The 25,269-nt window shown below is 40.0% G+C and overlaps 2 protein-coding genes and 1 pseudogene across 2 annotated transcripts; all 3 read left to right on the forward strand.

Annotated features, from left to right (window-relative positions):
* The first annotated feature begins 1,593 nt into the window (after positions 1 to 1,593).
* On the forward strand, positions 1,594 to 5,322 carry LOC115807210 (uncharacterized; annotated as a pseudogene).
* A 3,334-nt stretch (positions 5,323 to 8,656) lies between these two features.
* LOC115807211 (apolipoprotein L1-like) lies at positions 8,657 to 14,408 on the forward strand. The gene is made up of 5 exons (XM_030768082.1): positions 8,657 to 8,694; positions 11,998 to 12,620; positions 12,767 to 12,785; positions 13,269 to 13,367; positions 13,469 to 14,408. Exons 1-5 carry the CDS (start codon positions 8,657 to 8,659, stop codon positions 14,406 to 14,408), a joined length of 1,719 nt encoding a protein of 572 aa, XP_030623942.1.
* Positions 14,409 to 18,578: 4,170 nt separating this feature from the next.
* On the forward strand, positions 18,579 to 23,776 carry LOC115807213 (uncharacterized). The gene is made up of 5 exons (XM_030768083.1): positions 18,579 to 18,598; positions 21,416 to 22,004; positions 22,452 to 22,543; positions 22,645 to 23,616; positions 23,740 to 23,776. The coding sequence occupies exons 1-5, from the start codon at positions 18,579 to 18,581 to the stop codon at positions 23,774 to 23,776; spliced, it is 1,710 nt and encodes a 569-aa protein (XP_030623943.1).
* Positions 23,777 to 25,269: the final 1,493 nt, after the last annotated feature.

A 25,269-nucleotide genomic window follows, 5' to 3' on the forward strand; every position in this document is an offset into this window, starting at 1 on the left:
GGTGGTTTCACATATCGTCCTTTTTAAACAAACCAAACTCAGTCCTCCTAAAGTGGACCAAAAAGTGGACCAACAGAAAAGGTACTCAGTTTCTATTTGCATTCACATTGTGAATCAGTTCTCTTTCTGCTCTACTTCAGCTCTGATGGAGCCTCAGTGCTCTTTCTGTTCACACTATAGTTCTTTCTATCGTTACCAGTCTATGGTGGCCCTAAGATGCCATGAATTTACATTTAATAGATTCCATTTTCTCGTGATTATGTGTTATTTATCTTTGTTTTCTTGAGATCTCATGTAATGTATGTCATTATCACAAAATAACGAAACTTTGTTTTCTCTAGATAACAACGTGGTTCATTTGAGATGTGATAACGAATAAATGATCTGTATCAGGGGAAAGCAAAGTTTTGTTATTTCATGATAATGACATAAATAAGTTGAGATCTTGAGAGAACAAAGAAAAATAACACATTATCACAAGAAAACAGAATCTTAATTTAATGTAAATTCATGGCATATTAGGGTTTCCATAGTTACCAGTGGCCATGGTTCCATCTATCGCTGTGTCCGAAATCGCTCCCAACTCACTACTCCCTACTCACTATATGGTGTTTTGTATGTAGAACACTCATTAGGGAATACAGGATAGACAGCTGTTGATACATTTCGTACACTATTTGGATGTTATGCTGCTACATAATTATGTGCCGGATACTTATAATGTTTTATCTCTGTCGCATAAACAAATGCCAGAACATCTGCATCTGATTGGTCTGTAAAGACTTGCCTGCTTTCACGAGACAGGCTGCAATGCACGATGGTCTTAGTCAGTCGATGTAGGGTACATCGGTACATCAACCCTACTTTTCGCAATGCATTGTGGGATACTCTGAGTGAACTATATAGGGTATAACAATTCTCTTTACACATTCAGACTACAAAATTCAGCACTACAAAATGACAGATTCACTGTACAGTGCACTATATAGTGAGTGGTTTCAGACACAGCAAATTCTTTTTTCGAGCGTCCCAGTGCAATAGGATGTGATATGTGTGCAGCAAACTTAGCGGGCTAAAATACATTGACAAAAGGCAAAGTGAATCTGGAGCGCGGTGTGTTCACAATGCGCAGTTAAGCAAACTGCAACTTGGACTTGAAGCGGACCGAACTGAGACCACCTTCCGAACTGAGACCGCCTTCCTTCGTTTCAGAGGGGCCTGAGTTCGTTTGGAGTGTTCACATATGCGCAAAAAATGCTGGCTAATCGCCCTGAGTTCATTTTGAGGGCTGAAAGGGACCAAGTGTGAAAACACCCTAAGTGTACTTTAAGGCAGTGGTTCTCAATCCTGCTCCTGGGGGACCCCTGCTCTGCATATCTGCTGTCCATCCTTGTTCCGAACACACCTGATTAGTGTGATTAACATGGTCTTGAATAAATCAGATGCGCTCAGCCAATCAGAAGTGCCACTGATGAGTTAAGCCAGGTAGGTAAAGCATGGAACGATGGAAAACATGCAGAGCAGGGGTCCCCCAGGGGCAGGATTGAGAACTACTCTTTTAAGGGACTCACCATTCATTTCGTGTAACGTCAGATGACGCCAGACGCGGACAGGTAAAAGATCGTGCGGTAATGTCCAGAAGCCCAGAAGTGTCCTTTTGCGCATGCTTGGAAGATTAATCATGCCCCCTCTTTTGCTAGGCCAACATAATTTTTTTTTTTTTGCAAATTTAAATTTGCCTGAGCACAGTTGTACTCGTTCACTTGATGAAACTTTTAAAGTAAAATGATCAAAATGATGCCATAATTGATAAAGCTCATTTTTCTTTTTTGACACAACCATTATCTTGAGCTGATATTCTTCATTTACGCAACTTTTCCTAAGATTTATTTTTCAAAGTGTAGGCCTATATTTAACAACATATCAGAAGGCTAAAACTATAATAACAGTAGCATAACTGGCATTGTGTATGCAAGCACAGTCCCACACCAGACTCGAACTCACTCTCCGACACCTTAAGAGACATGCTAGTGACAGAAGCTAGCACCCATGGGTTTTAACCTCCTTGCTAGCATGCCCACCTCTCATGTCCGAAGTTGCGTGTTCAAGTCCAGTGCGGGACTGTATTCAAGACTGACACACCTGATTCCACTGATCAGTTAATCATCAAGCCCTTGATTAATTCAATTAACGGTCATAATAAAGAGTTAAAACAAAGGGTTCAGGGGGTCCTCAGGACTGGAGTTTAGAACCACTGTTCTACACAATGCAGGTTACACCTGCACTTTCCTATGTAAAGGCTGCTGGATTTACCAGTTTAAATCGTAATTTTTTGTAAAAAAAAAAAAAAGAACTCTCTGCCCAGCCTCCCTCATACTCAATGCATGGTTGAATACATAGTCAACCAATGTGGCCCTGATCTCATCAGTCCTTCTTCATCCTCCTCTTTTTCCTCTTCCTCCTCTCACTTTTACTCCTTGACTTCATCTGTGGCCTTTTTATAGTTCTAAAGCTCTGATTTCTAAGTGAACATTTAAGCAAATAGTGTTACGCCTGTAAGGAGTAGGTGTTGCTGATTGGTAAATAAAGCTTGGTATTTTGATTGCCGTTGCTTTCCAGAGGAACACAAGAGATTTTAATTTTGAATGTTGTGCTTCCTGTAGAGAACTGTGTGTAGTGTTTTGCAAGAAATGTGGGTTAGAATTGAAAACTGAGTGTAAAGCAAAAACTGTGCTTGCAATTTTGCAGATTCGGTTTAGGGATTTGATACGTGAGTCTCAGGTTTCAGTGACTGCGTTTCAAGTTCCACTTTTAGTCTGTAAACAATTGTGAAAAACTGTAATATGTGCAGAGTGAGGATTGATTCTAATTGTAGAAAAATAGTGTGACGTCTTTATCTGAAACATTCCCTGTGAACGTCAGCCAGTATGCACTGCAGACGTGAAGAGTTTTGTTGGGCTTCCTCAAGTTGGTGGCAGCGTTCCGGTATGAACTATGGAGCATTAGTTACAAGTTCATAATGCATTCAGACCAGTCACAGGTTTCTTTTTATTCTCACATGGTTCTTATTGTTGGGAAAAGGAAAGAGACATCAAGCATTTATTTGTGTCTGCTCATTTAAATAAAGAGAAAACTGTCTTTTGTACAGAGAGGAATTCTGTGAGCTTTTGAGCCAGTATGTCTGGGAAACCCTCACCAACATAGAAGTAGTTCAGGAATTCTGCAGCGAACAGCAAAAATGGTCCAGTCAGAGGGAGAAAGAGCGAGAGAGGTTGCAAGACATCAAGGAGCAGCTGGATAAAATTGATTTAAAGTTTGACCATGTGAAGAAGGCTGAGAAAAAGGCCAAGGCTTTCAGGGAGTGTGTGTGGAGCAGACTGACTCGGGTAACAGCAGACTCCAGGCGCCAGGCCCTGGAAAAGGAGCTGGGAACTGTTCTGAAGCAAACTCTGGAGGGGCTGAAGAAACTCCACCCCTTTCTGGATGCGGTGGAGATCCTAGCAGTGACATCACTGTTTGTGTTTCCTGAAGATAGTTTCCTGCCAAAGGGGCTGAGTGCTGCTGACGTGCGATCAGTGATCTCAGCAGCCCGACTGGTCTCTCCACTCCTCATCCACTTTAAGAGGGACCCAGCTGCCCTCCCTACAATTTTCCTCAGAAATGTGGAGGTCCTGGCCTTTCATCTGGACAAATACATAAGCATCTCACAACAGCTTTGTGAGAGAATGGAGAAAAGGTCAGAGCAAGTATTTAAATGTGATCTGACAACCAGTTTCTTATTTTGTGAAATCTATTTTAATTCACACACAAAAAAACCTTTAAATAAGTTGCAGCAACATTTTGTGCCAACAGAAGTACAGTCATAGAGTTTTCAATCTCACTCATCAAGTGTAGTTCTTGTTTTCAAAATGATGTTGATTTTTGTCCTCTTCAGAGCAAAGACCATATTATATTCTGGAAGCAGACATAGGTAAGTGACATTAAATGTAAAAGCAGTCAGAATCACTCAAAAATTACACATAAAATTTCATAACTTTTTTCATGCAATGTTCTTGGTCAGTCCTTTGTTAGTAAAAAATGAAATGGAGCAAAGAAATTGTTTTCAGATGAATGTTGTGGCTATTTCACAAAGAATGAAAACAAAACCATTTTTAGAGGGAAGAATGGTCACCCTCAACTGAGAATCAGTTTGGAAATGAGTGATGAATCTATTCAGAAAATGCTAGACCATTTGAAACAACTGAACCAAATCAGGTAAGTATATCTTAGTAACGTTGTTTTGTGTTCTTTTTTCCAATTGTAAAAACCCTCTTTGATTAATGAGTTGCTTACACTCACCCTTCAAACTCCTTTAGGATGGATCAAGACTTCCGGATAACCTTCTTGTTTCAGGAGAAGGCTCTGAACTTCATTGGCCTCTTTAACCAGTGCCATGACAGAATGCTGAAGTTCTTATCTGAACTTGAGGAAAGAGCCGAGAAGTTGGACAAGATGAAGAAAGGGGCCAGCATCTCCCGGGTAGCAGGAGGTTCAGTTGGTGTGGCTGGTGGAATCTTGACCATTGTTGGGTTAGCTCTTACCCCTGTCACTGCAGGGGTATCTCTAGCCCTTACTCTAACAGGTGTTAGCTTAGGGTTTACGAGTGGTGTCAACAGCGTGGTCACTGGCATCACTGAGCTGGCAGTTAACAGTCGACATGGGAAAAATGCCAATGCCGTCTCCCAGAAATACATGGAAGATGTTCAGAAACTTCAGGACTTTCTGGAGCAGGTGGCCAACGGTGAAGGTCCTGCAGTGGAGTCAGATCTGGTTAATGGGAAAGTGGTTGCTAGAGCAGGGGCAGTGGTCAAAGGTGTAGATACCATAGTGGATGCTGCCTCAGCAGTCAAAGTTCTCAAATCTGAGCAAGTTATTCAGAGTGTAGCTGAAATGGGGCTCCAGGAGGCTAAAGCAACAAGAAACATGCCATATTTGGCGGCCGACCTGCCTGATATTGGGCAACTAGCTAAAGGGACCCCTCTTGCCATGTCCAAATCAGCCAGATTTGGTTTCATTGTACTTAATGCCCTCTTCTTTGGTTTTGATGTCCTCTTTATCTGCAAAGATAGCGTCAGCTTAGCGAAAGGAAGTAAGAGCGAAATTTCTGAGCTCATTCGTTCCAGGGTAGCACGGTTGCGCTCTGCGCTAGTGTCTTGGAAGAAAGTCGATGACTCTCTGTGCAGAGGGATATGGGGGTTCAGGAAGAGTCAGCGGATCCTCGAGGAGAAATTTCATCCATAGCTGTTAAGTAAAAATGATATAAAAGAAAAGGTTGAGAAATAAACTATTTTGAGTAGTGATCATTCTCATGAGATCATTCTCAATACTTCAGACACACTTTGGCATATTTTGCCAAAATGTTACATTTACATTTAATTATGAAGATCAATGATCAAAACATCTCACTGTTAGCAGTGGGAGTGCAGTGATTACTGACTGATCAAATTAAAATAAGTGATTATTGGATGATCAAATCACATGATTGCATCTCACTTCCTTTATTTCAAATCAATACAGTTTTATATTTAAAAATATAAATGTTTACACGTTTTTATGTACTGCACTTATGTCTCTATATCAGATCAAATTTGATGTTTACCATGTGTACAATATCAGCTCTTTTTAGTGCATACTGTTTGTTGACAGTTTGGAACAGTTGTGATGTAGCATTTTGTCTCATTTTTGTCAGTTTTTGTCTTTTCACACTGAATAACCTAATGAGACACATCAGATTCCAAATGCCTTTTAATATATAAAATTTGTTTTAATATGTGGCTTCCAATTTATGAGATCTTTTCGAAAAGAAATAAATATACTCATTCCAATCATGTAATGACCAATATGTTATTTTCTTCCATGATGAACTGAATAAAAGTTGTCTGAAAACCCTCATGTGGATATAGGTTCATGTCACATTGTGTGAAGGAGGCTGGATGCAAGTGCAAGTCAGTACTTTCTTTATTTAAACCAGCATAAGAGAAAACTTCCAAAAGAAGGTTCAGAACTTCAGTCAAACGGGAACTCCAACGTAACACAGCGTGAACTCCAAACAATGCAAGACAAAGAACGAGCCAAACCAAGGAGTATTTATAGCAAATAAAATGAGTCTTAAACAAACTAAGAACAGGTCTACACAATGATTGAACTAAAAGGGCGAAACAAAGAACTCAGAAGGCGACACTCTACCAAGACAAACTAAAAGAGGAGGAAACAAGAGGAACAGGGAGACAGGAACCAGACTCATCACTAGAGGGGGACAAAAATGAACTAATGAAATGAAAAGGGAACAGAGAGGAACAAAAAGGGACAGGACGTGACAGTGCACTGCTTTTCTCTCAGATAAAGAAAGTTGAGATAAAGATGGATTGTGGACTTTTTGTTCTCATCTTTTGCCTTTTCGTTAATCTCTCAGTGTGTAACTAAAGAGCCATAAACTTCTTTAATAAAACAAAAACAAAACAAGATTGTCTCCTTATTGTGGCGGTGATACTGACATCAGCTTACAAAGTGAAAATACACTTTATTCCGGAACTATATTTTTGGGCAAGAGTGGAGGCCTGCATTCCCACATGAATCCCTGATCTCCTGGTGCAGTGTTTTGGGGTGTGAGACAAACACCTAGTGGAGACTGTGCAGCAGTGGCCAGCATGACACAAACACTATTGTTTTTACTGTATGTCTTACTAACCACAACCTGTGCCAGTGTGACATTCCTCGTTATGGCCACACTACTTTTATATACTTCATTTTGGGGTAATTTCATTAGTAAATTGTTAAACACATTCTCTTGCTGTAGGCTTTGTGATTTCAGTGCATCTGCAGAGAAAAAGGAAAGAATACATTCAGAGTGCCTTCAACATGCTTCAGAGTTGAAGTTAAGATATACAGTGTTGTGGCCTGCATTCTTCCAACCCTATCTGGCATTTGGTAATGTAATTATTGGGATGAAACAGTTAATGTCTACCTGGATGGTTGGAATGAGACATTATGACAGCATTTGGCCTCCTGTAGGTCTGTGCAAGATTGGTTTTGTATCTCACAAATGCAGAGCAGCATCACACATCTTTTGGAGTTATTTGCTGCGTAGCTTCAAAGACACTGTGCACCAGTTGCATTCACTGGCCTGCTTGGAGCAAAAGTAGTCAAGTGAGTGCAATATCAATATTTCAGTCAATATACAGAATGCAATAGTTTCTATCTGATGATTTCTTCAGCTTATAAGAAATCACAAACCTGAACAACTATGTATCAGCCCTTGAGTATTATCCTGACTGCTGTTGAATGGCTTCTGCTTCTAGCTGAGGTGACAGCTCACATCCCAGCCGGCACATGACCGACCTGCAGCATCGAAATGTGGTTGCAATAATGTCAGTTGTTGTTTCAACATTGAAAAAATGTTGAAATAACGTTTAATGCCAATGGCTGTAAAAATGTTAACACATTACTTATAAGTCAAGGGTGAAATTTCGACGTTGAAAGATCTGTACATGGAATTGACATAATGTCTTCAACAACAAGCAAAAGAAAATTGAATCAACTGCTTTCCCTCATATTTATTCAGGAAAGTGCCATAATATCTTTTTCCAGGGAGTCTCATCTGATCACATTCAAGCTTTACTACTGACTTATTTAGATCTGTTTATTTTTTGTGTTTATAGTATAGGGATAGAAGTATTGCAAGTTATGCACAGCGGGTTGCATTACATATAACAGTTGCATTGAAAACATATGACATGCACTGTAAATTCCTGATTCAGACAGTATTGTCATGTTGATCCAACTGCAAACTAAGTTATAATATGGTCGGAGAGTGGTCGTTGGCCCCGCCCCTTTTGCTCTGTTGGGCAAGTTTCACTGTTTGTTTGTTAGATAACGTGTTTGAAGTACATGTGTGTTGGGGGATGTTTACCAGTGTTTTTGGGATATCTGTTTCTATGTTTAAAGTTTTGGTGTTGCAGATAATAATTTGGGACGTCACCATAATTTTCAATGCAATCAAAATACCTTGATTTGAATTCTGAGTTCTTTCTAGAGTTAGAATATATAAATGTCATCACGCAGCATCACATTAGAATGTCATTAAAAATACAAATTTTCAGTTTAGAAAGAAAACAAAATTCAATTCCCAGTAAAACCCTTTCATTGAAAGACGTTGGAGTAACGTCGCGATATCAATGAAGATTCTATTTTTGATATCAACACATAATTCAATATTGACGCAACACCTTCACCCATGTTGAAAAGTAAGACGTTGAAGCAACGTCGCGATATCAACTTTGATTCGATTTTCAAGATCAATACTTAATTCATCGTTAATTCAGCGTCGAAGCAAGACCTTGTATTCACCAAACCAGAAGCTGACAATCCTGTGTGAAGCCCTCAGGATCTGACACAATATTTTGCAGCTTGTAACTAACATTAACTACTGCAGGTGGGAAACAGGCAATCAGTAAGATCCAGACGGCCACTCCTGTTTGTGCAATATTCGTACACACCTTTTGGGGCATCTGCAGAAAAAAGGAAGGTATATTGGTTCTTGTTTTTTTGTTAATGGGTGGTAGATAGCTCTTTTGTGCTATAGCACTGCGTTCAGAATGGATGTTGCCTTTGATGAGTCATGGCGCACACTATTCTGAAGAACCTGAACACAGAGATGTACAAAACTAGCGAGCTCATGCTTGTTACTGAGCATACCTTGTTATTCAATCCTAGTCAGTGACCAGCACAAGTTATATCAATCCACTTACTAGTCTGCCTGGCAAAACACTGCAGATTTTCACTGTTGAAATAAGATACATGTTGATGGGGGCTTTCCCAATGAAAGTGATGCAAAGCATGGAGAAAAATTCAGAAGATTTATAACTGGAGCTGAATCTGTTCCAACACTATCTTTCCACACTGACTGACAACACAAGACAAATAAGGCCATTTTTTTCCTCAAATGCTCTGCTGTCGGCCCATCAAACACATACGGTTTCTCTGGTCACCCCGCCTCCAGAAGCCTCGTTAGCTCCACCCCCAATTTTTCCTTTACCTCCAGGTCTCTCCGCTATTCATTCACCTTCCTCAGACAACACAATGAAAATGCTGAGAACCCTGGAGAACCTTTTATGGTTTTGCTTTTGTTTCTTTATTTTTGTGATTATACTTTTTTATTAATATTTCCAGAAAGGCATGTTCAAAAGTAGTTAAATGCAATGTGGAAAAAAATATAGACGAGATAAAAGAAAATTAAAGACAGAAAAGCAGAATATAAACAAGGGGAGAGATATACATAGATACACGCAAAATATACACAAATCTTAGTAAGGACATCACAGTGGTAATGCCAGAGTATTTGTAATAGATAAGCAAAGTCCCTTCCATGCATGAACTGTGGATAAACTAGCTTTATTCAGTCTAGCAACAGTCTGCTCTAACATAGTGATGTTAAGCAAGGATCTAATCCAGATACATTTTTAGGTTTGTGTCTGGCACAGCTGAAGTATTACTTTTTGGGGGGGGGGGGGCAGTGAACCTGGAGATCCTTCAAGATGACTTGATTGTTTTCTGTGTTGATCTTGACTTGTCCTCAATCTCATTTGTACTCAGTCTTGATTTGGTCTCAACACCCTTTTAGATTCAGTCTTAACTTGACCTCAACTAGTCCTGGTCTTGGATTTGTTTTGGACCACCTGCAAAGGTGGTCTTGACTACCACCCTACATCCTCCTGCATCAGGTAGAGAGACCAGTGTTTTCTTTTTGTTGATTTCCTCTACAAACGGGAAACTGCAAAAGCTGTCTAACTTGCTTTCAGCCCCTCTGCATCATTCTGACTGCTGTCAAAGTGCTTCTACTTAAGGTGCATACAGTCTCAACTCAGATGTGCACGCTGCTTTTTCAGCAATGCCAGCCTGCAGAAGTTTGCTTTTAATAACACAGCGCTGAGCCAGCAGACCTCAACTACATCACTGAGAGTTCTGCATCAAGGGAAATGTGTTTACACCTGCTGGAGAGAATGCAGTCTGGAAGCAGATCCATAATTACTGACTGAACTTGGTTAAGTCCCTGCTGTCAGGGGGTGGGCTATGAGGCAAGATTCTCAGCGAGCCAATTTGGGATTCTCATGTCAAAAAGGATGCACTTGAATTTTTGTTTATATGCTAAACATCTATCACACCTACTGCAAAAATACCACTAATCTGAAATAGTAGTTCTGTAGGACCCAGGTAGTGAAGGATCAGGTTTCCATCTGTAGATGATAAATGAGCAGAGATTTTAGGAAGGAGCATTCAAACATCTTAGGCTAGTTTTTTGTTAAGTATGACTGATGAGTGACAAATATAAATGAATGTTTTCGTTCTGATTAGTCATTCTCAATCTTGCGTATTTCATATCTTTCCTGATTTCTGTAAGGAACACCCTCTACTATTTGTGTCAATCCAGACTATGGGACCAGGGAAATGTTAACACCAGGAATGTAATGTCTTAGTGTTTTCTTTTTATCCGCTGACCAGACTGATGGTATAGTTGGCACTACGTAAAAAGAAATAAATCGGCCCGTTTATTAAGTATCGTTGATAAGAAAATGACTGAGCTTGTTCATCAAACTCATTTTTATACAATACTGCCTCAAAACCTACAAATGGTCTACATATAATATCACAAGAAAAGCAAGACTAGAATTAGAAGTTCTTGCTGATGTCCTCGTTTGGAGTTACCGTTCCATACAGTCGGATATTTCTTACCAGGCTACTCTTCGTCTCGACAGCAGTTACTGTAGCCCTGTTTTTTCCAGTCATGACGATTTTAAATTTCTCAAAACCCATAACTGATTAAACTCTAAAGTGAAGGTCGACAGCACAAATTTTCTCCACTGTTTGAGTTTTGCATGTTTAAATGAGGTGGATGGAGAAAGTCCTTGTTGATTTACCTTGTTAACCAGCGTGTGTCTCTATACTCAAGACGCTGATTAACAAGGTGTGACTGTATTGCGAAAGAAAAACGAAAGTAGAACAGAGGGATTAGAAGGATACGGAACTCCAGTGGGAACAGGTATAAAAAGCTTCATGTCTGAATAGCAAACCACATTTTACGTATAGGCCTACACCATAAAGTCCCATGGATTCCAAAACTGTAAGGTAAGACTAAATTTGCTGTTTCTATGAGACAAAGTCCAGTTAACTAGTTTTTTTTAATGTTTTTATGAAATTGTAAAAGGTTCCGTCTCAGAGAAAAAGCAGTTTGTTGAATAACTTCTTGAAATCAGTAATTAAAGAGCAGAGAGGACGCGCAAGTTTCCCGGATATTTATTTTGGGGAAATTCTAGAAAATATCTTTTATTAGAAGTAACGGCTGAAGTGTGAAAGGTTGTCACTGTTTCATTCGGCTATCGTTCTGCATGTAGTTCCAAAAGCGGTCAAGATTCCTCTTCTGCACCAGCCGTATGTACAAGTTTACTGACCAGCGTAGACGAAGTTCTGAAATGTTTTCGATAAGAAAAAAAAAACTATTTTCGTATTTAAATCACAAAATGTCATAGTGCCATACTGCTTAGATGGCGATTCACTGGGAAATTTTACTTTTAAGAGGTGTATGAATAAAACGAGAGAAATATCCATGACGAGTCTGATCACTACTTGGAGTTGTTGATGGTGACGGTGGTGGTGACAAGATACGTACAGAGTGTGGATCGATTCTAATGGTAAAAATAGTGGTGCTTCTTTATGTTAAACATATCCTGTGGACGTCAGCCAGCATGCACTGAAGGCGTGATCATTTCTGTTGGCTTTAGTCAAATTGGTGGCAGCGTTGAGGAATGAACTACTCGGCGCAATTTATGAGTGCATAATGCATTCAGACCAGTCACAGGTTTTTTTTATTCTCACATGGTTCTTATAATTGGGAAAAGGAAAGAGGCATCAAGCATTTACTTGTGTCTGCTCATTTAAATAAAGAGAAAACTGTTTTTTGTACAGAGAGGAATTCTGTGAGCTTTTGAGCCAGTATGTCTGGGAAACCCTCACCAGCGTTGAAATAGTTCAGGAATTCTGCGACAGGCAGCCAAAATGGTTCCTTCAGAGGGAGATGGAGCTGGACATGATGCGGGACATCAAGGAGCGGCTGGATAAAATTGATTTAAAGTTTGACCATGTGCAGAAGGCTGAGGATAAGGCCAAGGCTTTTGGGGAGTATGTGTGGAGTGGACTGACTCAGGTAACAGCAGACTCCAGGCGTCAGGCCCTGGAAAAGGAGCTGGGAGCTGTCCTGGAGCAAACTCTGGAGGGGCTGAAGAAACTCCACCTCTTTCTGGATGCGGTGGAGATCCTAGCAGTGACATCACTGTTTGTGTTTACTGAAGATAGTTTCCTGCCAAAGGGGGTGAGTGCTGCTAGCATGCGATCAGTGATCTCAGCAGCCCGACTGGCCTCTCCACTCCTCATCCACTTTAAGAGAGACCCAGCTGCCTTCTTTTCACCTTTCCTCAGTAATGTGGAGGTCCTGGCCTTTCACCTGGACAAATACATGCACATCTCACAACAGCTTTGTGAGAGAATGGAGAAAAGGTCAGAGCAAGTATTTAAATGTGATCTGACAACCAGTTTCTGATTTTGTGAAATCTATATTAATTTTATACACAGAAAACTTTTTTCGCTAACAGAGGTACAGCCATAGAGTTTTTAATCTCATTCAAGTGTAGTTCCTATTCTCAAAATGATGTTGATTTTTGTTCACTTCAGAGCAAAGACCATATTATATTCTGGAAGCAGACACAGGTAAGTGACATTAAATGTAAAAGCAGTTAGAATCACTCATATTTCACTCATAAAATGTTATAACTGAGCAGTATTGTACGCAGTACCAATGTCATGCAATGTTCTTACTTGAAATTGTAATTGCCCGCCGGGTCGGCACCTATTGCACACCTGTCTGGCCATGAAGTGGTCTCCTCTCTCTGTGGTCCTTCTCACGATTTCTCTAATTTTCCCATTGCCCTTTTGGGTTTTTGGGGAGTTTTTTCTTGCCTGCCATGAGGATTAAGTCAGGGGGTGCCGTCCTGTTTTGATTTTTATTGTTGTGGCATGTAAAGCCCTTTGAAACTGTAAACAGTGATATTGGGCTCTAAATAAACTTGAAACTTGAGACTTGGTCAATCCTTTGTCAGTAAAAAATGAAATGGAGCAAAGAAATTGTTTTCAGATGAATGTTATGGCTATTTCACAAAGAATGAAAACAAAACTCTTTTTAGAGGGAAGAATGGTCATCCTAAACTGAAAATCAATTTGGAAATGAGTGATGAACCTGTTCAGAAAATGCTAGACCATTTGAAACAACTGAACCACATCAGGTAAGTGAAACTTAGAAATGTTGTTGTGTTGTTTTTTTTCCAATTCTAAAAACTCTCTTTGATTAATGAGTTGCTAACACTCACCCTTCAAACTCCTTTAGAATGGACCAGGACTTCCGGATAACCTTCTTGTTTCAGGAGAAGGCTCTGAACTTCATTGGCCTGTTTAACCTGCGCTATGAGAGAATGCTGAAGTTCTTATCCGAACTTGAGGAAAGTGCTGAGCAGTTGGACAAGATGAAGAAAGGGGCCAGCATCTCCAGCGTAGCAGGAAGTTCAGTTGGTGTTGCAGGTGGAGTCCTGTCCATTGTTGGTTTAGCACTTACCCCTGTCACTGCAGGGGTATCTTTAGCCCTTACTCTAACAGGTGTTGGCTTAGGGGTTACGAGTGGTGTCAACAGTGTCGTCACTGGCATCACTGAGCTGGCAGTTAACAGTCGACATGGGAAAAATGCCAATGCCGTCTTCCAGAAATACATGGAAGATGTTCAGACGCTTCAGGACTTTCTGGAGCAGGTGGCCAACGGTGAAGGTCCTGCAGTGGACTCAGATCTGGTTAATGTTGTGTTGGGAGCAGGGAAAGTTGTTGCTAGAGCAGGGGCAGTGGCCAAAGGTGTCGATAGCATAGTGGATGCTGCCTCAGCAGTCAAAGTTCTCAAATCTGAGCAAGTTATTCAGAGTGCAGCTAAAATGGGGCTCCAGGAGGCTAAAGCAACAAGAAACATCCCCAATTTGGCGGCCGACCTGCCTGATATTGGACAACTAGCTAAAGGGACTCCTCTTGCCATGTCCAAATCAGCCAGATCTGGTTTCATCGCACTCAATGCCCTCTTCATTGGTCTTGACGTCCTTTTTATCTGCAAAGATAGCGTCAGCCTAGCAAAAGGAAGTAAGAGCGAGGTTTCTGAGCTCATTCGTTCCAGGGTGGCGCTGTGGTGCTCTGAGCTCGAATCTTGGAAGAAAGTCAATGACTCTCTGTGCAGAGGGATATGGAGGTTCAGGAAGTGCCAGTGGATCCTCGAGGAGAAATTTCATCCATAGATGTTACACAAAAATTATCAAAGAAAAAGGGGGAAACAAATAACCATTTTTTAAGTAGTGATCATTTTCGTAATATCATTCTCAGTACTTGAGACAAACTTTGGCATATTTGGCCAAAATTGTTAAATTTACTCATGAAGATTGTTGATTAAAATATGTTGTTGTTAGCAGTAGGAGCAGTAGGTGATTTGTATTTTTTAACAGGGGGGATGGCCCTATGGTCACTGACACTATAGAGTATATAGGGGGATGGCAGGTTATCGAGGTGGATGCAGTTTGGACATTTTGCTAACAAAGGGGTTGGCATCCCCCCTCATCCCCCTACAAATTGGCTGCTGAGTAGGTGTGCAGCAATTATTGAATGATCATATTACATGATTGAATCTCTTCCCTCATTTCAAATCAATACGGTTTTATATTTAAATATATATGTGTTTACAGGTTTTTATGAACTGCACTTATGTCTCAATATCAGATCAAGTTTTATCTTCACCAGATGTGTACGATTTCAACTCTTTTTAGTGTATATGTTGACTGTTAGGAGTTTAAAACAGTTGTGATGCAGGTTTTTGTCTAATTTTTGTCAGTTTTTGTCTTTTCATACTGAATAACTTAATGAGTTACATCAGATTCAGAGTGTTTTGTAATATATAAAATTTGCTGTAATATGCTGATTCCAATTTCAAAAAGAAAAAATATATATACACATATATATATATACACATATAATCATGTAATGACCAATATGTCATTTTCTTCCATGATGAGCTGAATAAAAGTTGTCTGAAAACCTTCACTTAGACATTTGTGCTCTACTTTTCTCTCAGATAAAGAAAGTTGAGATAAAGATGGATTGTGGACCTTTTCTGTTTTCATGTTTGCCTTTTTGTTAATTTCTCTGTGTTTAACTAAAGAGCCAACAAAAATTTAATTCACGGGGGAAAAAAACAAAAAACAAGATGCTTACTGTGGAAGTGATACTGACATCAGCATACAAAGTGAAAATACACTCTATTCCTGGAAGTACATTTTTGGGCAAGAGTAGAGGCCCAGAATTCCCACATGAATCCCTGAGTTCCTGGTGCAGTATTTTGGGATGTGGGACAAACACCTAGTGGAGACTGTGCAGGAGTGGCCAGCATGACACAAACACTATTGTTTTTACTGTATGTCTTACTAATCACAACCTTTGCCAGTAATTATCTTTTAAGCAGGCCAGTGTGACATTCCTTGATATTGCCACAGCTTTTATATATTTTACTCTATATTTTCATTAGTAAATTGTTAAACACATTCTCTTGGTGTAGGCTATGTGATTTCAGTGCATCTGGAGAGAAAAAGGAAAGAAAAGATTCAGAGTGGATCCGACATGCTTCAGAGTTGAAGTTAAGATATTCAGTGTTGTGGCTAGGGGCTGCAACAATAACCACATCACCGCCATACCGTGGTATTAGGAGGTATATCGCGATGTTGAGCCCGTCACCGCCATTACCATCATAACAGCTTTTTTCTGCCTTATCTGAGAGTGCTGACGCCCTCATGTAGGTTTTGGCTTGGTCTTTTGCCTTGTCTACATGTATTCGCATATTTTCGAAAATTTGCTTTTTTCTATCAATTTTGAAAAGGATCAGGTCCACAGTAGCCTATATGCATTTTTAATGTCTCCACACAAAAACGAGAAAACGATTCTAAAACGCCCATACCTCCACACAGAGCACACCTAGCAGCACATCACGTCATTGTAACCTTATGGTCGCTTGACCAATCAAATTAATCGACAGCACCGACACCGAGGATAAGCGATTTGCGAGTCTGGTGTTGAAAAGAAGTGAGTAACTGCAACTGTTAACAAACAATGTGGAGGAAAACATTCAGTACATGATAGCCCATGTCTACATCCATGTTTATTAATTATAATGCATAACAACTCACATAAAATGCTTTTTAAAATGTGTGTAATAACTATTTCCTTAGTTTTAAGTTAATCAACCAAATATTTAGCATGTTCAATATTTGAAAGGCACGCCATGAATAAACTAGTACAATTAGCCTAGGCGACGGCTTTGAACTCAATCGATGGATTTTTGTATTTTTAAAGCGATGCGAAGCAAAGCAAAACGTGTCATAGCCAGGTTGCGGACATTTTGGGTTTGAACCCAATGACAAGGGGGAAACAGCCCATTTAGAAGAGGCAGCATGTCGCATTTGTGGTAAAAAGGTATCAGTGAAGCGAGCTATAGCCAGAGTCAGACCACACGACTTTAAAAATTCTAAGATCGCAAAACTTCTCAAATTACACAACATTCTTTCTTGCAATCTGATGCCCTGTCGACGTTGTGCTGCGCACACTACAAAGCTGAGCACAGACAAGGCTTCACAAATTACAAGACCTGTCACCTGAGAGGGATCCCTGACAGGGTTTTTTATCCCTATACTCACGAAATAACAGGCGAGGAGTGAAAACACGCAAAACTGTTTGTTTTCTTGCAGCTTTGTCAAAGCCAGACAAGAATGTAAGTGGTGGGAGACACTTTGCTTACAACATCTTTGTTTTTACCAACAACGGCGGATGAATAGATGCCCTCAAGTGTCGGTTTCAACGTATAAAGGGACAAGTAACGTCAAACAAATGAAAAATTAAACGCAAGGTCGGCATTCTTCAAATACCACGGTAAGGAACTTGCTATACCGCAGCAGCCCTATTCTTTTATGCTATCATATTAATGCAATGAAAATGCCGAGAACCTTTTTTTGGTTTTGGTTTTGTTTTGTTTTTTGCTGTTGTGATAATTCTTCCAGAAAGACATGTACAAACATAAAGATAAATATATATATATGTATATATATTTGCATTATGGTATGATTCAGCCTAAAGCTTATTAAAGAAATTACTAAAACAACACACAGTCACAGTCTTAACTGATTGCTTTCACATGTCATTTTAGAGTACTAATAAATAACAGGGACACGTTTCCATGTTAACTTACTATTTACAAGGCAGTACAAACAAAGATTATTGACATTTAATTATAAGCAAAACAACCCAACATTGAAACAAAATCGAGGTTTCACTGGTTCACTGCCCAACTGTCAGAGTACCAGGCCCGTTGCCATAGAAACTCTCACACACCACGCGTGTACTCCTTACACTAATATAAAAACTATTAATTTTACAAGTACTCTTTACAAATTCAAATATTCAAGTAGCCATCTATAGAGAGCAAGTATTGAGACAGAAAATATACATTAATCATAAAAACAAAACCATGAAAAAAGAAAGAAGCCTGTTACAATCATGACTTCGTTCCGCTAGCACTGGACAATAACGGTTACATTAACTACTTATTTATCACTAACCTTTCACACACAAAAATGAAACTGATGCGATTACTAATTATATTATAATATTGAGGTGGAATATGATTATTACAATAATACAAACCTGTTAAAACACGGGAAAATTGTGGACGGAGGGAGAAGACGCGACTCGCATTCTCCTCTGCCTGAGAACGTGCACAGCTTTCGGTTGGTCTGCGTCTCTCCCTCTTGGGGCTAACACGCACAACAGAACGCACAGAGCATTATTTAAGTTTAACAGCAAAACAATGAAATAAACATTACACAAAGAAATTACTTAAACGTTGAAATATAAGCAAGTGACAAAGACATTTTCCATTTTCCAACCATTCAACCAAACCGTTCAACCATTAGTGAATCAAGCTTTTCTGCATTAGACTTTTCTGTCTTGAGTGATAAATTTATCTTGTCACACATACAGTCGGATATTTCTCATTAGGCTACTCTTCGTCTAGGCAGTAGTTACTTTAGCCCGTTTTTTTTTCAGTCATGACGATTTTAAATTTCTCAAAATCCATAACTGATCACACTCTACAGTGAAGGTCGACAGCACAAATATTCTCCACTTTATGAGTTTTGGATGTTTAACTGAGGTGGATGGAGAAAACCCTTATTTATTTATCTTGTTAACTAGCGTCTTGACTTTAGAGTCACACTGAATGCCATTAACTTGTGACTGTATCGCGAGCAATAAAAGAAAAACGAAAGTAGAACAGAGGGATTAGAAGGACACGGAACTCTTCCAGTGGGAACAGGTATAAAAAGCTTTCTGAGTAGCAAACCACATTTTCCGTGTAAACTGGATTCCAAACCATGGATTCCAAAATTGCAAGGTGAGACTGAATTTGCTGTTTTCTTTGAGACAAATACCAGTTTACAAATTTTTTAATGCTTTTATGAAATCGTAAAAGGTTCAGTGTCAGAAAAAAGCAGTTTGTTGAAAATCTTCTTGAAATCAGTAATAGCCTAAAAGAGCAGAAAGGAATGCGCAAGTTTCCCCGATCTTTCTTTTGGGGAAATTCATAAAATATCTTTTATTAGAAGTAACGGCTGAAGTGTGAAAAGTTGTCACTGTTTCATTCGGCTATCGTTCTATATGTAGTTCCAAAGGCGGTGAAGATTCCTCTTCCGCAGCAGCCGTATGTACAAGTCTACTGACCAGCGTGAACTGTTATGAGATGTTTTCGATAAGTAAAAAAAAAAAAATTTTTCTTATTTAAAAACAAAAAATGTCATAGTGCCATACTGCTCATGTAACCCTTAACTTTGTTACTATAGAAGGGTTGCTATGAGCAGCGGGTGTTGTTCTGTTAGGGCTGTGTAGGCCTACTTAAAGTTTAAGTTTCAGTGATTGCACACTGTGAATAGTGAGCAGTGAATTTGTCCTCTGCATTTAACCCATCCAACACACACAACAGACGCAGGAGCAGTGGGCAGCATACCTCTGCGCCCGGGGAGCATTAGGGTTAAGTGCCTTGCTCAAGGGCACACAGTCACAGTCACAAGCCCGGTTCTCTAACCTTTAGACCACACTGTGCTTAAGGTTTGCTATAGGCTATAATAAAACCACTTATTTCGGGGAAGATGAACGGTCATTCATTATTTGAATGAAGAAAAAAATTAAACAGCATGTAATGCATCGAGAAGAAAACACAACAAAGGAAATGAAAGTACAGTAAACCGCCTTACAGGCCTCGTTGTGCATAACTGAGGCCCTGTTTACACCTTGCATTAAGATCCGATTTTGGTGATCTGATCACAAGTGGACAGCTGAAAAGTACAGGTGTAAGTGCATCCAATGCGAACTGAGGTCACCTCGAGATCCGATCACTCAGATCACATTCGGAGGTGGTCTGGACCGCATATGACCACATTCTTATAGCAGTGTAAACACGAATGCGAACTCGACCACATTGAACGACCGCCTACTCAACTGACATCCCCTGCTTACGCGGAAGTACGAACTCGTTCTCCTATGTACACATTCGCTAGCTAACGGCGTCATATTATTAAAGTGCGACAACAGGCAAGAACAACAGCAACTGGCAAAATGGATATTGTTTTGATTTTTTCTTCTTCTTCTTTTTCTTCTCTTAATTAGGCACGGGAAGTGCATTCATGCCTCCCGCTGATTAAAAACAATAACGTTTAACGTGAAAAAAGCTTAACGTGGCTTAATGTTCCAAAACTGCGCTCAATGATCACCAAATTTGTCTGACATCTCACATATTATAAGCACTAACTCCAATCAAAAAAACAAAACTGAAATTCAATGAAAGGGGTAACGTGTAACATATAGAGCGGGGAAGTGAGATCTGATCTTAAGTGGTCACTGGAGACATGCATTCTAAAGCCAGAGCTATCCACTTGTGATCGGATCAACAAAATCGGATCTTAATGCAAGGTGTAAACAGGGCCTCAGACCACATTCGGAGATGGTCTGGAACACATATGACCACATTCTTATAGCAGTGTAAACGCGAATGCGAACTCGATCACTTTGAACGACCGCCTACTCAACTGAAGTCCGCAGTGATATTGTCTTAATACCTCTGGAGGACTTTTTTTTACGTGTGGTGAGTTGCAAACCGGTTCGTCGAATGTTCCATCCAGGGCTCAGTTGCAGTCACACACGCTCCCGTACGGTGCAGCGATGTCCCAAAGTTACACACACGCACATCGCGTCGCGAACGATCTAAGCACAGTCATCACTCCGCGCCGATATACAGATCCGCCACAGACAACCTCAGTGCTATCAGACAACGGTGCAGACAGCAAAGAAATCCTTGCAGCAATGGAAATCAATGGCGCGCGGCTCATTATAACACACACACATACACACACTCACTTACACAACTTGCATCAGCACCCACACATAATATTTTAAGTAGGCTTACAACTCCAATGACATGTTTTCCCACAGTGTGCTGGGCACTTCATAATCTCCGATTTTAAAATAAACTAGTGCCAAGTAGACAACTATGGACTTGCTAAAGCACAACGATGCATTTTATACACATCTGCACAATTAATATTAAATTCCACTGCATTCATACAAACGCAATAAAGTTCCGGTACCATTCTATTACACAGCTTGCCTTGTACATTAAAAGTTTAAATATGAGAACATAGGCTCACCTATCAGACAACGGTGCAGACAGTGAAGAAATACTTGCAGGAATGGAAATCAATGGCGCGAATTTGCATAAATCCCGCTTGTTCGTAACCATTTGGTTAACCCTTTATTTGCCTGACTACCGCTGTGTTGGCTTATGAGGGTTACACTTAGATGGTGATGCACTGGGAAACTTTATTTTAAGAGGTGTACAAATAAAATGAGAGAAAAATCCATGACGAGTCTGATCATTGCTTCAGGGGCGTCGGAAGCGGGGCAGCAGGGGCACTGCAGCCAGCACTGCAGACATGATCAGTTCTGTTGGGTTTAGTAAAATTGGTGGCAGCGTTCTGGAATGAACTATGCAGCGCAACTTAGGAGTGCTTAATGCATTCAGACCAGTCGCAGGTTTTTTGCTCTCACATAGTTCTTATAATTGGGAAAAGGAAAGAGGCATCAAGCATTAATTTGCTGCCAAATTAAATAAAGAGAACACATTTTTTTTGTACAGAAAGGAATTCTGTGAGCTTTTCAGCCAGTATGTCTGGGAAACCCTCACCAGCGTTGAAATAGTTCAAGAATTCTGCGACAGGCAGACAAAATGGTTCCTTAAGAGGGAGATGGATCTGGACACGATGCGAGACATCAAGGAGCGGCTGGATAAAATTGATTTAAAGTTTGACCATGTGAAGAAGGCTGAGGATAAGGCCAAGGCTTTTGGAGAGTACGTGTGGAGTGGACTGACTCAGGTAACAGCAGACTCCAGGCGCAAGGCCCTGGAAAAGGAGCTGGGAATTGTCCTGGAGCAAACTCTGGAAGGGCTGAAGAAACTCCACCTCTTTCTGGATGCAGTGGAGATCCTAGCAGTCACATCACTGTTTGTGTTTACTGAAGACAGTTTCCTTCCAAAGGGGGTGAGTGCTGCTGACGTGCGATCAGTGATCTCAGCAGCCCGACTGGCCTCTCCACTCCTCATCCACTTTAAGAGGGACCCAGCTGCCTTCTTTTCACCTTTCCTCAGTAATGTGGAGGTCCTGGCCTTTCACCTGGACAAATACATGCGCATCTCACAACAGCTTTGTGAAATAATGGAAAAAAGGTCAGAGCAACTATTTAAATGTACTGTGGCAGCCAGCTTCTGACCTATTCTGATCTAAAATCTATTTTAATTCATGCACAAAAAAATAAGATGGAACAACATTTTCTGCCAACAGAAGTACAGTCAAAGACTTTTCAATCTCACTCATCAAGTGTAGTTCCTGTTCTCAAAATGATGTTGAATTTTGTCCTCTTCAGAGCGAAGACCATATTATATTCTGGAAGCAGACACAGGTAAGTGAGATTAAATGTAAAAGCAGTCAGAATCACTCAAAAATTACACATAATTTTACTAATTAATTTTACTCGTAAAATGTTATAACTGAGCAATATTGTATGCAGTACCGTTGTCATGCAATGTTCTTGATTGGTCCTTTGTCCGTAAAAAATGAAATGGAGCAAAGAAATTGTTTTCAGATGAATGTTGTGGCTATTTCACAAAGAATGAAAACAAAACTCTTTTTAGAGGGAAGAATGGTCACCCCAAACTGAAAATCAATTTGGAAATGGGTGATAAATCTGTTCAGAAAATGCTAGACCATTTAAAACAACTGAACCAAATCAGGTAAGTATATCTTAGAAACATTGTTTTGTTTTGTTTTTTACAGTTGTAAAAACCTTCTTTGAATAATGAGTTGCGAACACTCACCCTTCATACTCATCTAGGATGGACCAGGACTTCCGGATAACCTTCTTGTTTCAGGAGAAGGCTCTGAACTTCATTGGCCTCTTTAACCTGCGCTATGAGAGAATGCTGAAGTTCCTATCTGAACTTGAGGAAAGTGCTAATCAGTTGGACAAGATTAAGAAAGGGGCCAGCATCTCCAACATAGCAGGAAGCTCAGTTGGTATTGCAGGTGGAGTCCTGTCCATTGTTGGGTTAGCACTTGCCCCTGTCACTGCTGGGGTATCTTTAGCCCTTACTCTAACAGGTGTTGGCTTAGGGGTTACGAGTGGTGTCAACAGTGTTGTCACTGGCATCACTGAGCTGGCAGTTAGCAGTCAACATGGGAAAAATGCCAACACTATCTTCCAGAAATACATGGAGGATGTTCAGACACTACAGGACTGTCTGGAGCAGGTGGCCAACCGAGAAGGTCTTGCAATGATGTCAGATGTGGATGATATTGTGTTGGGAGTGGGGAAAGCACTTGCTAGAGCAGGGGCAGTGGCCAAAGGTGTCGATAGCATAGTGGATGCTGCCTCAGCAGTCAAAGTTCTCAAATCTGAGCAAGTTTTTCAGAGTGCAGCTAAAATGGGGCTCCAGGAGGCTAAAGCAACAAGAAACATCCCCAATTTGGCGGCCGACCTGCCTGATATTGGACAACTAGCTAAAGGGACCCCTCTTGCCATGTCCAAATCAGCCAGATCTGGTTTCATCGCACTTAATGCCCTCTTCATTGGTCTTGATGTCCTCTTTATCTGCAAAGATAGCGTCAGCCTAGCAAAAGGAAGCAAGAGCGAAGTTTCTGAGCTCATTCGTTCCAGGGCGGCACTGTGGCGCTCTGAGCTAAAGTCTTGGAAGAAAGTAAACGACTCTCTGTGCAGAGGGAAACAGAATTTCAAGAAGAGTCAGAAAACCCTTCTGGAGATGTTTCCTTTACATGACAATTATGAAAGGGCGCTTGGAGCTATGGAGTATTTAAGGGAGAGAAAATTTGTTTGGTTTTTGTTTTTTGCTTTTTGTTTTTTGCTTTTTGGGTTTCTTTGGGGGGAGAGGGGGTCTCGTTAGATCATTTTCATCATTGTCATTCATTTTAGGCAGATGGAGGTTCAGGAAGAGTCAGCAAATCCTTGAATTTCATCTGTAGTTTCAGATGAATTTTCATCTGTAGAAAAAGGAAAGAGAAAGAGTGGGGAGGGGGGACTTTTTTTGAGTACCGATCATTCCCATAAGATTATTCTCAGTACTTCAGACACACTTTGGCATATCTTGCCAAAATTGTCACATTTAATTATGAAGATCGTTGATTAATATGTGTTGTAGTTAGCAGTAAGAGTGCAGTGATTATTGGATGATCAAATTACGTGATTACATCTCATTTGTCATCTCTTCCCTCATTTCAAATCAATATGGTTTTATATTTGAAAATGTTTGCAGGTCTTTATGAACTGCATTTGTGACTCTATATTAGATCACGTTTTATCTTTACCAGATGTGTACGATTTCAACTCTTTTTAGTGTAGGGTTGATTGTTAGCAGTTTGTAACAGTTGTGATATACATGTTGTCCTCTGTATTTAGTTACCCACAATGGAGTTGTCTCCCCATGTGGAAATGGGCTACAATTGTTTCCATTAGTAACTAATGTTGCACCTTGATGAGGTCATCAACAAATGTCAACAAAAACTCAAGAAAGGTCACCTTCACCCACTTCACATTTTGGATAGGGAAGACAGGTGGTTTGAAAGAGGGGTGAAGGCCATCCATGTTAAAGTAGAGAAGCTATCCCTCAACAGAGGAGGAGGTCTACAACACCACTTCTCAAGCACCTACAATACTGTCCTTTCATCCCTTCCAAGGAGATTTAACAACCATTCACACTTGGCTGCAGGTGACTCCAACGACTCTAAGAACTGTCATTACAACAACCAAGAGAACTAACAAACCAAGTGACATGAATCAACAACCCCACAGAGGTTAAATACGTGGGATTCACCACTAGTCAGTTAGAACTGAAGAAGCCTCTTGGATTAGAGGTGAAACGTCTTCAAGTACCTACAACCAAGTGCAGTTGCCCTCAACTTAACCCTTCTTGGATTACTATGATCTGGGTGACTGAGAATTTTCACAGACTTCATCCACTTGAAACATAAATTAATTTGCTCACATTCAAGCTTAATACGAGCATTGTTGGTATGTTTTACATCTAGTGGATATTTTTACAAAGTATCTTTTTGGTCATTTGATGTATAACATAATAATATTTCATGAAGTATATTTTTTGGTCATTTGATGTGTCACATTTCGTTACATTAAGATACAACTTATTCAGAATGCTTTGTAATATATAAAATTTGTTGTAATATGCTGATTCCAATTTATGAGATGTTTTCAAAAAGACGAAAAAAAACACATATTCCAATCATATAATGACCAATATGTCATTTTCTTCCATGATGAGCTGAATAAAAGTTGTCTGAACCCTTGTTTAGATATTTATGCGCTGATTTTGAAAATTGAAATAAACATGGATTATGGACATTTTGTCCTCATATGTTGCCTTTTTGTTAATCTCTCAGTCCACAACTAAAGAGTCAACAAAGATTTCATAAAAAAAAAACCCAGACT

This window comes from Chanos chanos, chromosome 3 (genome assembly GCF_902362185.1).
Source record: "Chanos chanos chromosome 3, fChaCha1.1, whole genome shotgun sequence".
NCBI lineage: Eukaryota > Metazoa > Chordata > Actinopteri > Gonorynchiformes > Chanidae > Chanos > Chanos chanos.